The sequence below is a fragment of the Gadus chalcogrammus genome, chromosome 16 (assembly GCF_026213295.1).
Source record: "Gadus chalcogrammus isolate NIFS_2021 chromosome 16, NIFS_Gcha_1.0, whole genome shotgun sequence".
Classification (NCBI taxonomy): domain Eukaryota; kingdom Metazoa; phylum Chordata; class Actinopteri; order Gadiformes; family Gadidae; genus Gadus; species Gadus chalcogrammus.
This window is the reverse complement of record NC_079427.1, coordinates 8,557,429-8,571,724: the sequence shown is the minus strand read 5'-3', so window position 1 is coordinate 8,571,724 and position 14,296 is coordinate 8,557,429. Positions and strand designations below refer to the sequence as shown.

Here is a 14,296-nt window from a genome sequence, read left to right as displayed (position 1 = left end):
ATGATCAGTCTATTGATTGACGGGTTATAGTCCACCTATTTTCAGTTAAGGGATTGATAATAAGAATCTGTTTATGATCAGTCTATTGATTGACGGGTTATAGTCCACCTATTATCAGTTAAGGGATTGATAATAAGAATCTGTTTATGATCAGTCTATTGATTGACGGGTTATAGTCCACCTATAATCAGTTAAGGGATTGATACCTATAAATCAGGTTATATATTGACACATGTGTTTTTTCTGTTTGTTCTTGTTGTTTGTTGTGATATGGGTCCCCCTGGGTCTGAAATAAAGAATTATACATCAAAAAATTGGTCTTAATGAATCAGTATGAAATAATACCAAATAATACAATCAGGAGTGAATCCCAAATAATCAGTTCAACTTTGATGCCTAAAAAAACTGATTTAAATATCACTTTATAAATGAATCAAGCAAAAGTCTGCGTGTGTATAAACTGGAGCGTTGGTTGGCTTGTGTCCATCCAGGAAGGCGTGGCCGAGCGACATCTTTGGCAGCGCGTCGGAGGACGAGGTGCAGACGCTGCTCAACATGTTTTTCCGGCACCAGGCGCTGGGCCGGCCCGGGACCTTCGCCCTGGTGGGCTCCCTCCGGGACCTCACCCGGGTCTGCGGGGAGCTCACGGAGCTCAACGCCGAGATCCGGGACCTGGTCCGCCGCACCCAGGGCTTCCGCGCCATCGCCGCCTTCCTGCCGGACTCCAACGTATGACCTTTGACCCCCGGGACGGTCCAGGGTTAGGGTCAGGGCTACGTGAGGTTGACGGCTCAGAGGACCACTGGACCCTCGTCCTGTCAGCTTCTTGCTCCGATGTTCAAACGCTCCCAAACGTCAGGGTGTCGAGACGCTGTCTTTATCTTTTGGGGGTCGGATATTGTTGTCGTTATGCATGAGACTAACACCGTCGTCTTCTGTTCGAGATGTGGGGGAAACGTGAGACCCAACACGATGCTGTGGCGTCATGTGATCCGAGGATCGGGCTTCGTCTTCCGACTGGTTTATTCGTGAGGTCAGATATCGGAAGCGGTTCGGGTCGTCCAGGGAGCAGCACTGGTTGGGCTCGTCGCCCCTGAGAGGCTTTACTCGTCACCGAGACGCTGAGGCTTTCATTGCACTAAGAGTAGATGATGTCACAAGATGGCCGCCACCCGCGGGGCCATCGGATGTTAACGTTTTTACATTCTACGACGATGTACCAAAGTTTTAAGTTATTTTCTTTCAACGCTGTTGTTTTTACTTTGTCCAGGGACACGTGCAATGCTTTTAGAAAAAAAGACCTATATTGTATCATTAAGAAAACAGTTTGTTGTTGTTGTTTCAGGGCTCTGCGCTTACATGAGAGTAGTAGGAATAGAGTTGTGATGTCATTTCAAAGTGTGTGCGTGTGTGTGTGTAAGTATGTGTGAACGTGTATGTGTGTGCGTGTGGGTCTCCAATGCTGATCACAGAACAATGTACATACTGTATCTCACAGCGTTGACATGCTGCATCGTCTACTGTACGTCTCACCAACTGATTCCTTCTACTTCAACCATAGAATAATGTTACCATGATATTGATGACATCATCACACATAACGGCTCCTTCCTGCTTGGTGGCTGCCAGCACATATTATGAAAGGATTTTTAAACATAAATTGCATTAATGTACCTGCTTTCCCCTTCCAGAGCTAGTTTTATAGAAGAGTGTAGTTCCATCTGGGAAATAACATGCCAAGCGTGAAGAATTGTATGTACTATAAGATGGCAATAGTAATATTTATAAACGTTTAAACTATAAAATATAAACTATTTTGACTGAAACTAAATGTACATATTGCGATGAGGGCTGGCTCAGGCTTACAAGAAGATTGTATTTTTATGCGTTTATTTGCTTAGTGAAGGACACCGTGTTTGTACAGCTTTGATATGGATTATCGCCCCGGCTTTTCATCATGTAAATACTGTACTTCTGCCTCTACTGCGATGTGTTGTGTTCTCTACACCTCTGTAACAATAAAGAGTAAAGACTAGATTTGTTAACTGGTTTCTATTCTCTTTCTTTCCAGGAAAGAAAAATATATATTTTTCACACACCCACCTTTAATTCTAGAATAATCCACCATTTACCATATGAAATATATGTAGGCCTGAACACTATGCACATATACTATAACACATATATTTCTTAAATGATCTTCTCCTGACCCGACATAAAACCATGGGGCGGGTTTTCGCATCTCGCTAACGTTTCAAAGTAATTCAGTGTTGTATCTAAAAGTGTCTGCAAACAAAGGGTCTGAAATCTGAGTCCTGGTTTACTTTAGCTTCGGTCTCCTAGTAATGTGAGCCGTTACTACTGTTTCAGTGTAAACAGATAGGCCTACTTCATACCCCTCTTTGTGTGTGAAATGTCAACTTTGCAATTGTTTAAAGGCTAAGCTTTAAGCATTTTACCGTCCTCAAGGTCACACACAGCCCACAGCCATTTATTTTGGCCACACACACAAAGTAAATCAAGATTCCCCTAAATAACTTAGATATGAAGTCGCTTAATCGAACCAGAAGCCATGGGGGAAAATGTCATTAAACTGAAACATAGGTTATCATAGGTAATCCCATTAATAATAAATACTATTTAAAACGACATATATAAATGTCGACATATGATCGACATTTATATGGACGCAAAGACAAAATGTGAACTTTGAGAAGGTTCATGAAATTACCTCAGGGTATACGAATTATCAAGTCGAGGAATTGGGGCCCAGAGTTTGAACCGATTGTAATGTACTTCTCCATTCACCAGCGTGTCCACTAGAGGGAACTGTTTTACAATTTCTTCATCACATCAATTAATTATAGTTATGGATAAATTGTAAAGTACAATGTGTATCAACAATTCTGGGCCTAATATCGATCCAATGGTTTTTTATTAATGTTAGAACTAGTTGGCTATTGAAATGGTGAATAATATACAGGCCTATATGTTGTTGTTTTTTACATCCATTACTCATCCTGAGATTAAAATATACTCTACTTATCCATCATCATTTTTATACCTATCCTCAGGTACGTTATTCAATTTGAGATTGCTGTATCTACTAATTTTACATATTGAAGTAGTAACCGTGGGGTATTATGTCCATATGACATAAATTATAGTGTATGTTTTATCGCAAGCCTAGAGCCAAACATATAATGGGCAAGGTGAACAGCAGGCCTAGACCACAACCCCTTTTTTAATTCTCCTTAAAAAAATAAAGACAATGATTGCATCTAAATCAAATTAGCCTCGGGTAATGAACTACCGTCTTGTTTCGAAACTGAGCTAGACGGTGAAAGAAGAGAGTCATCGAACCCGCGTAGTAGATGATTTCCCCCGTGTCTTTGAGGCGCACCCCACGGCTCCAGTGGGAATCCAGTGTTCCTATTGAGACCCTGTCCCCTCTTTGACGGACAGCCGCGTTGTCCAATGAAAACATGAAAGGGCTAAATAGCCACCAATGCGGGGCTGGTGTGGGTGCACGGGGCGGGCGTTCTGTGCAGCAGCTCTATGGACCTAACAATAGACTGGGATAGGCAAGTTTGCCATAAAGAAAAAAACGGTGGGGTGTAGACCACAGTAGAGTTGCCTGAATGAGTGCGGTCGTGCGTGGCTGTGAGTCTGGAATAATTGTCCAGGGTGGAATTTCCTGATCGAAATAGACTACTGGTGAGTTAGCCCCCCGTGTTATTTTTTAACGCGTTTGCCGTTTTTAATTCAGCCGCGAAGCGGTGCATTTTAATGTCATGTGTTCCTGCTAAAAGCCGTGATGTGTGGGATATTGATCGTGGGGCTGCTCGGCGTACATTGAAGACACCGGTGCTCCGGTGAACGCACCGGTAGACCGGAGCAGGGCAGCGAAATGAGCCGAGGAGGTCGTACAGCATGAGGGGGATCCGATTATTCCGTGTCAACGGGCTGGCTGCTCGTTTTGCAGCAGCATTAGGTCAGCCAGGCCCCGGTAGGTAGAGCCTAGTTTTGGACCCTTCTGCGGGGACGACCCGCTTCGGGTATGATGACTCCGGGGCCGGGTTACCTCAGAGTTTACAACGTGGTGACGGGAACCAGAGCGGATAGAGTTCCCAGCGGATAGACACACAGGAGAGAGGACAGGTCGACGGGATATAGGAGATCAGCTTGGACGAATGAATGAATTAATTATAGTAGAGTCAATTGATAACTTGGGCTTCAGTTGATAAGATAGACCGAAGGAACTCAGGGTAACACCATGACGTAAGCCTTCTCGTATCTAACGTAACAGTGGCGTGATTCATCCACTTTATGTCTTGCTTGAGTCCACCTCAGTCTGTCTGCTGCCCGGTCTAGGTTGGGTTCAAGCGCCTGTAGGACAGTTCCTAATCTTTCAATATTTCAGCCCCAAATTGATATATTTAGTATTGGGGATTTTTTAAATTTTGTCCTGGAAAGGTCTTTTTTTTTTAAATGTAGGTTTCAACGGTGTTGTTTTAAGAAATGGGACTAATTATTAGCCTGTTGGTCTCATAGGCCTCTAACCTTAATCTGGGACCTCACATTTCAGAGCAATGGAATTCCACATTGGTTTGTACCAACACACTTCATGCCTTTCTGCCTCTGACCCCTTTGTGTTTGGCTTATCTACCCCGCTCCCCTTTTCACTGTGTCATCCCAAGTCTGTCGGCAGTCCATTCATCACCTCACCGCGCCTGCCCTTTGCTCCCTGGGACCGGACACGAACTATAAACCGTCCGGCTGCAGTAAACCTGTAATTACATGACGCAGATTAAATAGATGTCCACTACAGGAAACATATACTCATCCTCCAGTTCCTGTGGTCCACTCTTGGCTGCACTCTTTTGAGTTTGAACCTCTTTCTAAAGGAGGCGTTCCCAGTGTGATGGCAGTTTATTTTTAAATGGGCCCAGATCATTGCCCGAGCTGTTAAAATGATTTTGACCCGGCTGCCCCTGTTTCAAGCCAAACATGATTTTATAGAAGGGCTTCTGTTGAAGGCGGGCGGACTGTGGGTCTGGACATCGAGTCTGAGGCCAGCCAAGAGCTCTCGCTCCTCGTGGCCCCGGGAAGGTTGTCTGGCGGTTGCCATGGTCACCCCAGACCCAGAGATTATGGGAGCTGTTTTATGGTCTGTACGACAACAATCATCTGTCACTTTGACTCAGGGCTGGGGGGGGGGGGGGGGTGTGTGTGTGTGTGTGTGTGTGTGTGTGTGTGTGTGTGTGTGCGTGTCTACAGAGTAGTGGGACAGTGTTTAGAAGGAGACCCAGCCAACACCATAGCTTGGCTCTGGTGCCTTTAGCCACCGCAGTCAGGGAAGATTAACCTAGGATAAAGAGGTGTGTGTGTGAGAGAGAGAGGGAGGGTTTTTGTGTGTGTGTGTGTGTGTGTGTGTGTGTGTGTGTGAGTATGAAAGAGAAGTGGTGTGTGTGTGTGTGTGAGTATGAAAAAGAAGGTGTGTGTGTGTGTGTGTGTGTGTGTGTGTGTGTGTGTGTGTGTGTGTGTGTGTGTGTGTGTGTGTGTGTGTGTGTGTGTGTGTGTGTGTGTGTGTGTGTCTTAATCTCACCTGTCATCTGAGCTATTTATAAGGGACAGACCGACAGATTGACAGCTGGACATAGTTTGTTTGGGTTTTGAGTAAATTTGACCTGTTGCAATGCATGGCCAGCTAGGAACAAGACACACACAGGGCCTAAAAAAAAAAAAGTTTGGTTCCTGTTGGTTGTCAGTTGAAGTCATGGGTAGGTAGGGAATTTGTTTTATTTTTTTATTTTACTTTTTCCAGCGGCAGCGAATGATAGGTAGTTTGTTTTCATTTAAAAATGAGAAAATTCGCTCATCCCTGTATAGAATGAAGAGGAGCTGTACAAAAACGTAATTATAGTTTGCATAAAAAAAATAAAAAAAATCATACAATTATTTGGGTCGCACATAAATTGACAGGGTCGGTCGGAAACCGGAACCAAACAAAAAAATGTTTTAGGCCCAGTCACGCTCACACTCACGCTCACACAGACACGCATAGAAAAACACTCAGACACACACTGACAGTCCCCCACTCACACACACGCTCACCCTCACTCTCTCTCTCTCCACCGGCCGGTCACACGTATGGCCGCGCTGGACGGACCAGCGCCGTGCCAGGAGCTGAATAAATGGACACACTGTCTGAAGGGAGGTTAGCACGGTTAGCCTGGCGTCTAGTGGCTCTCCTGCTCCACCAACACCACCACCACCCCGCCGCCAAGCTCCACCCCAGCCAGACCGAGGCGGAGGGGAACACCTCGACTGAGACCGTTGGGGTCCGACGGAGAGCCTTCATAGGACTTGAGTCCCAGCTTATAAAGGGATTGAACCGGAAATATAAATATAAATGGCAACGTTATGTATGATGCTATCATGTTATGTAATTACTGTGTAGTTAATGTGTGTGTTGTGTTTGGGATTGTGTTTGTTCTCGATGTGTGGTTCACTAACTTTGAGCCACGTTAAACCCCTTGTTCCTCTGGTGTGTTTCCGTCTCTAAGCCTCTAAAGCTCCCACCTCCCAGGTTGTGAGGTCACAAATCAATTATTAAACCACAATACCTGAAGTATTAATGGGTAATGCCTCGAACAGTTGCACACAATCTTTATTGACATTCACCAGATGGGAATCTGATGCCACCTGTCCTGAACTGGATTGCTGCATCTTTTATTCCCTTTCGATTTTCTGCATTTTATGATCCTTTTATTCGATAATGAAAATTAAATGGAACTGAAATGAAATTCAAGGGCACAATATCTCAGCATTTGAAAGCATGACAGCTGTGTGTGTGTGTGTGTGTGTGTGTGTGTGTGTGTGTGTGTGTGTGTGTGTGTGTGTGTGTGTGTGTGTGTGTGTGTGTGTGTGTGTGTGTGTGTGTGTGTGTGTGTGTGTGTGTGTGTGTGTGTGTGACCATATGGTGAGGGAACCGCCCACACATTGGGGCCAGCCACACCCCCTGGACACACACTCTCCGTCAGGCGCTTGGCCTCCGTATCTCTAAGAATGCAGGGAGAGGAATGGTGACGCGGAGTTAGACAGAGATGTATGAACGCTTTAAATAGGAGTGAGGAAAACGGATTTAGAAAGCAGATCCAGGGCTTTTCTAACTACCTGCCTCTGTCACAGTCCAACACAGTCCCTCTATTGTTGTGTGAGAGCATTCCTGAGTGTGTATGTGTGTGCCGTCCTGTGTGTGTTTATGCAGGGACAGTACAACACTGAGGAAAGGTGACTGAGTCCATCTCCCTCCCTCCTCCTTCCCCACTGGGATGAATGCTAAAAACGGCCTCCTCTTTGTTTTGACCACCCACCTTTCCTCTTTCTCATCCCCCTCTTGTATTCTCTTCAATCCTCCTCCTCCTCCTCCTCCTCTCATACTCCTGGTCCACTCTTATCAAACCTCCTCCTCCTCCTCTCCCTCCTCTCCCTCTCCCTCTGCTAAGGGGCCAGTCGGCTGGGGTCGGTGATCGTGACTCACCAGAACCACTGAAGCAACTGTAATGCAATTAGCTATAAATACATTCATCCTCCTTTCTCTCTCTTTTCCATTTCCTTCCTTCGCTGCTGTCACCTTCCAGGACCTAGCTTTTAGCAAAGCCTGGTCATCGATCAAACATCTCTGTTTATCTCGAGCTAGCGTTTTTATTTTGGCACTCCAACGTGTACACGACTCTCTCAATCTGGTGATGGAGTCTTCCTTCCTTTCATTGGCTCATCTCTCTCTTCCTGTCTTCCTGTGTCCGTCTGTCCTCCAGAAAGTCACGATGCAGAAAGTCTGTTTACTCGCACACTTTAATTTGGTTGATCAGATTTAAGGTCATACTCTTTACTTATTAACTTACGATGATTTAAATGGCAACTAACATAATCTGAGTATTTAACCAAAGGACGTTGGGTCACCCTGGTCGCATTGCTCCTGCCCGTCGAGGAACACTTCACAATGTCTCTGATTCGGTTAACATGAGTGTGCATTTAAACGTGGTGGTGGGTTCGCTTCTCCAGAAAGACGAAGGGACCACATCAGTCATGTTGAGGTCGTTTTCTTTACTTCACACACACTCCCTCTCTGTGTCTCTCTCTGTCTCTGTCTCTCTCTCTGTCTCTGTCTCTCTCTCTGTCTCTCTCTCTCTCTGTCTCTGTCTCTGTCGCTCTCTCTGTCTCTGTCTCTCTCTCTGTCTCTCTCTCTCTCTGTCTCTGTCTCTCTGTCTCTGTCTCTGTCTCTCACTCTCACTTTCACTCTCTCTCTGTCTATCTATTGTGGTCTCGCTGTCTGCCTCTCTCTCTGTGATGTTGACAGCGTCTGACAAGGTGTCTGTATCCGCCGTCCCCAGTCTCACACCCCATAGCTTTATTAGTTATTTTTATCCTTCTTTCAAGTTGAATTGGGAGCTTTATTGCCATATCATTATTTTTGCATTATCATCATCACATCACGTCTCATATTCCATCCTCATATGGCTCTTATCTCTCTTTCTTGTTCTCTCCCACTCTCTCTCAGACTCTCTGAGGAGCCATCCTCTTCCCTCCCCCCCCTCCCTGAGGAGATGTCTAGTGTGTTCTCACCTCAGTATTAACAAGATGACAGGCCGCAGACAGCCCCCTTAACCTCCCCCATCCCCAGACCCAACCGATTTTGGTGTTCCCTTAAAACCAAATCAGTCAAGCGTCTCTCTCTCTCTCTCTCTCTCTCTCGCGCGCTCTCGCTCTCGCTCTCTCTTTCCTCACCCAGCCCCCCCCCCCTCACACACACACACACATGTTTCAACCCCCTTGATTCAACATGATAGCTCTTACTTTCATTGTCTTTGTGTTCTCCAATATAAATGTACATCTGTCCATCATTCTGTCTTCATTCTGTTCTCTCTGTCACTCCGTCTCCCTGCCACTCCTGTCTGAGCGTTCCCTGGTGGTTCATTTAAGATGCGTCTCTCTATTATCTTCCCCCTTCTGCTCTGATTCCTTCCTACCTGCCCATTAGACACAGTCGTCTCATAAATATGTATAAGAAATAAATTGCTTTATTTTTGCTCTTTACATCTTTTTAGATTCAAATTTTAGGAAGGAAAAGTCGGTGGAGTGGAGAGACAGTACTGTACAATGTGTCTCTGCTCCCCTCCCCTCCCTTCCCCTAGCCCTGGGAGCTGCCAGCTCCCATCAGTCTCCTACTGTGTGTACCTGAGCACTTTATAGAAGGCAGAACTTGGATGTACATCAAGACTTGGCTACTTTTAAACAAACGAATCATCCCTAAGCAAATACTCTTCACTTTACATTTATTCCACTCTTTTCCACCCCACTTAAATTCAAATCATAATCATGCGACACATTCCCCACAGAAGGGTTCTGTGTGGTTGGACAGAATTACATTATGTTGGCAGTAGACACCTCTGAACAGAACTTCTGTCCGGGTCGGTTCATCTGAGGTCACTGTTACCTGTAAGACTGCTTGTGTGTGTGTGTGTGTGTGTGTGTGTGTGTGTGTGTGTGTGTGTGTGTGTGTGTGTGTGTGTGTGTGTGTGTGTGTGTGTGTGTGTGTGTGTGTGTGTGAGAGAGAATGTGGCTTAGTAAGTTGATTAAGAGGTAGATCCAGTTTGTTAGCACAGAGTACTTCAGTAGCACACACACACACTCACGACGGCGTTCGCCTGAGGTAATCAGGGATTAGTGACAGCGCCTCCGTCAGTGTTTGATTGATGGGGGCGTCAGACGGTTATTCTGTACGTCCACCTCACAGTAGTCGGATGGTTTCGGATAGGTGTGGGTGTTAGGTTGGAGGTTACGTTTAGGTGTGGATGCGTGGGTGGTATATTTCGCTTCCTATTAATGTGTTGGGCTACAGTCTCTGTCTGTCTGTGTTTGCCTGATGACCTCAGACAGCTGCTGCTCTGCCCCTTGTCAGCAGGCCGATTGTGACTCTGTGTTTGTGTGGGATTGCATGTGGCCTCCATCTGCTGAGAGAGACCGAGAGAGAGACCAAAGAAGGAGAAGATTTAGCGGTGCTTCTGGCTCGGAAGTGATGCGTGATAAGGATGGGGAAAGAGAGAGGGAGGGTGAGGTGAAGCAGGTAGAGAGTTCATGATGAAGGTGTGAATTTGCTGATGTGAACACAAGAGACATGTTGGAGTGGGCGTGTCGGAATCGAAAAATAGAAGCGAACAAGAGAAGCAGAACGTACTCGCAGAGCAGTTGGGTTCATTTCTGCAAGTCATACTTTTTACGATATGATTTTCTTCTTTGAATGGTGTTTAAATAATAATAATAATTAGATAGTTCATCAATAATTAAAGGCATTCAATAATATGTGTTAATTGTAAATAGTTTTTGAGTCCACAGACAACAATCCTGTTGGGTAGGCTACAGTCGAGAGCTATTTGGTGAACCTATATAACCTCTATAACTGTACTGGATGGAACTGAAAATGGATTTGAAGAAGTGGCAAAGCAGGTCTAATTGTGTTATTCCTCTCTCTCTCTCTCTCTCTCTCTCTCTTACAGCCTGAGTTGGTTCCATCTCATCTTCCCCTGAGGAGAGCCAGTCCAACGGCACGTCTCAAGGTAGGATCCAGCACTCTGCAGACCTCCGCTTTGGACCTCGTTCTAGTACTATGGTGGGGCTGGCTCGTGGCATGGTGTGCTGTAGGACTGCACATCATTGTTGCAGCACAGCCACAGAATAGTAGGCTTCTTTAAAAGTCAAGTGTTACGATGGGCCAGAGTCAATGTGCGGCACTGTCTCAGGTTATGCAAGCCTGTGGTTGAAGACTTCTGCCCGTCCGTCTCTGTGGCGCCCCGCATGCTTGGCAGCAGACTGCATTATTTATGGCGTTGCCATGGCGATTGCATCGGAGGGTGGGTCGTGCGGGGGTGGAGTTTGACAGCTGTGGAAGTGAGCCGTATGTGTGTGAGTTACCTGAATGACTGGTACAGTAGTTCTAGGGGCAGGTGTGTGTGTGCGTGTGCGTGTGCGCGTGTGTGTGTGTGTGTGTGTGTGTGTGTGTGTGTGTGTGTGTGTGTGTGTGTGTGTGTGTGTGTGTGTGTGTGTGTGTGTGTGTGTGTGTGTGTGTGTGTGTGTGTGTGTAATGGAGGGCAGAAAGAGGGCTGCAGGTGTGCAACAGTAATTAGGGAGAGCCCATGTGTGTGTGTGTGTGTTTTGTGTGGTAAAGACAGACGTGTATTCTACTGTACCGACTGTTACTTTAATTGATGATCCTCTTGGTTCTTTTGTCTCTGTCATTCTTTCTTTCTTTCTCTCTTTCTTTTGTGCTTTCCTAATTGATCTCCCTCTGATTGTCTCTCCTCTGACAGCTGTTTTTGTTTGAGGGTTCATTCATCAGCTGTGTCCCCCTGCTAGGGTTCTCTTCCTCCAACTACCCCTCACAGAGAGAGAGATGCAGGGAGAGGGACGGAGGGAGAGACTGAGGTGGAGCGAGAGACAAATGGAAAGAGAGAGACTAAGGAAGAGAGGGATAATTAACTCACTAAAAGTGAGGCATGAAGAGAGAGAGGTGGGAGAGAGGGAAATACACAGAGAGACAGATGGACAGTCACACAGACCGACAGAAAGGGATAGCGACTCGTGCACAGAAAGATGGAGACACAGACAAAGTGGGAGTGAGACTGAAAGACAGAGGGAGAGAGTGAGCAAAAAAATTCATCCGTTCTTTTTATCTCTTCCGAATGGAAAAAAAAAGAATGACTCTCAAGGACATGATGTCACGTCAGAGAGAGGGACCTGTGTGTGTGTGTGTGTGTGTGTGTGTGTGTGTGTGTGTGTGTGTGTGTGTGTGTGTGTGTGTGTGTGTGTGTGTGTGTGTGTGTGTGTGTGTGTGTGTGTGTGTGTGTGTGTGCGCGTGCGCAAGAGTGTGTGTGTGCAAGAGTGTGTGTGTGTGGTGGGGTACACACACACAAAATCAAATGAAAGTACTTTGAGAGGAGTGTGTGCAGGGATTACATTCCATTTGTGCTAGATGGCCTCCTGAAGGAGAGCCAGGCTGCTCCTCCCTTTCTGAAGGAGCAGGAGACCCACACTGCACCTCCCTCTCTGGAGAAGCAGGAGAGCCTCGCTGGTCAGAGAGAAAGGAGGAGGAGAGAGTGCTAGAGGGTTGAGGAGAGATAGGGGAGGAGAGAGGGGTATAGAGAGATGAGGGGAGAGGAGAGGGCTATAGAGAGATGAGGAGAGAGAGAGGAGAGGTCTATTGAGAGATGAGAGAGAGAGAGGAGAGGTCTATAGAGAGAGAGGAGAGAGAGAGGAGAAGAGAAGGCTATAGAGAGATGAGGAGAGAGAGGAGAGGAGAGGTCTATAGAGAGATGAGGAGAGAGAGAGGAGAGGTCTATAGAGAGATGAGAGAGAGAGAGGGGAGAGGAGAGGTCTATAGAGAGAGAGGAGAGAGAGAGGAGAAGAGAAGGCTATAGAGAGATGAGAGAGAGAGAGAGGAGAAGAGAAGGCTATAGAGAGATGAGAGGGAGAGAGGAGAAGAGAGGGCTATAGAGAAATGAGGAGAGAGAGGGGAGAGGAGAGGTCTATAGAGAGAGAGGAGAGGAGAGGGGAGAAGAGAGGGCTATAGAGAGATGAGGACACAGAGGGGAGAAGAGAGGGCTATAGAGAGATGAGAGAGAGCCAGAGAGGGTGCGGGCTAGGGAGAGCGGGCGAGTGAGCATGACAGCTAGAGAGAGAGATGGGTTTCCATAAGACAATGCATTCCATTGGTTTATGGCTGCTCCTAGGTTGTGTGTGATGTTGGCGCGGCGGGGCCTCTGTGCGAGCGGGGTTGTGCTTCAGCCCAAGGGCAGATTTCAGATTGTGTTTCATGCCAGTGAACCATTGCATGTAACGTGGAGTTCAGGATTCTCTGCACGACCAAGGAGGAATGCAGCCAATAGATGCCCACCTGTCCACGCTAACCTGTTAGCATACGTTCTCATGTTCACACACCCTGGAGCTGTTTGTTTGAACAGCATATTGGATCAGTCACTGTTTATGACAGCATGCGTTCTAGGATGATTATTTTGACTGTGTCGACTCCTGAATCTCGGGTTACTTTCGAACCAGTGGTTGTAAGGGCGTGTAGGTAACTAAATATTTTCATCTAAGTGGATTTGAAGGGAGAGGATTGTGATGGAGCAAAGAGAACGGAGGAGTGAAGGATGATGGGGAAGAGTTGCAGGATGGGAGACACATCAACACGGACCAAGAGGTCCGCCATGTAGGGAAGAGGAGCCGAGGGCTGAGGAGAGATGACAGGGTGAAGGAGAGGACAGAAGAAGAGAGCGATGAGGTGAGAGGAGGGATGAGGAGGGTAGGAAGTGAGGAAAGTGGATGCTGTGTAGGCCGGAGAGGGAGAGATGGGAGGAGGGGGGGAGTGTGAGAAAGAGCGCAGGAGGAAGAGAGAGAGAGATGGGGGAAGAGAGGGAGAGAGATACGGCAGTAAAAAAGGAGAATTATTGCCACGTCTCAGCAGAGGGAAGATTTAGGTGAATTCCAGTGATGTTACCTCTCAGTACCCAGGAGACCACACACACACACACACACACACACACACACACACACACACACACACACACACTATATTGTGTGTAATATCCCCTCCCTGCGTGATCCCTCTTGGCTGCATAATTTAAATGCCAATAGGCTGTGTGTGTGTGTGTGTGTGTGTGTGTGTGTGTGTGTGTGTGTGTGTGTGTGTGTGTGTGTGTGTGTGTGTGTGTGTGTGTGTGTGTGTGTGTGTGTGTGTGTGTGTGTGTGTGTGTGTGTGTGTGTGTGGTCGGCCTGCCTGCATCTTTGTGTGTCTTCCTGGTAACCGAAAATAAATGTACTCATTTACACCCTCCTTTAATGTGTGAGTGTTCTTTTTACAGTAATTTTGTCTCAATTTTGTGTCTCAATGTGTGTTTGTGTGTGTGTGTGTGTGTGTGTGTGTGTGTGTGTGTGTCTCCAGTCTTATTTGATGTAAGATGCCGCATAGAAGCCACTGTAGCCGTGGTTCCTACCCCACGCCACAGGTGGTCTGGCTGTGTCTGCACCAGGGCAGGTAGTTTACTGCAGAGAGGGGAAGGCACGGCAGGTGGTCATGCCTACCTGTCAGAGCTGTCTCCTGAGCGTGTGTGGAGGTGGCTGGTTCATCCTACGTGCCCTGATTCGTGAATGCACCACAGGGGTGCAGCCCCCAGGCAGGAGGTAGAGCATAAGAAGGTTCCTTATTGAGTGAAAATCACCCGGAAGTATCTAAGTG

General features: G+C 46.7%; 2 protein-coding genes across 2 annotated transcripts in view; both read left to right on the top strand.

Moving 5' to 3' along the window:
* LOC130405794 (protein furry homolog) overlaps positions 1 to 2,040 on the top strand; it is a 34,010-nt gene extending 31,970 nt beyond the window's left edge. Inside the window, exon 35 of the mRNA XM_056611018.1 lies at positions 492 to 2,040. Within this exon, the coding sequence (XP_056466993.1) occupies positions 492 to 735 (244 nt within the window). The 3' untranslated portion in view covers positions 736 to 2,040. The remainder of the gene's footprint in view (positions 1 to 491) is intronic.
* Positions 2,041 to 3,559: 1,519 nt separating this feature from the next.
* Positions 3,560 to 14,296, top strand: part of pak1 (p21 protein (Cdc42/Rac)-activated kinase 1) — a 36,632-nt gene continuing 25,895 nt past the window's right edge. The window contains exons 1-2 of the mRNA XM_056611909.1: positions 3,560 to 3,717; positions 10,563 to 10,622. The gene's annotated coding sequence lies outside the window, so the exon portion shown is untranslated. The remainder of the gene's footprint in view (positions 3,718 to 10,562; positions 10,623 to 14,296) is intronic.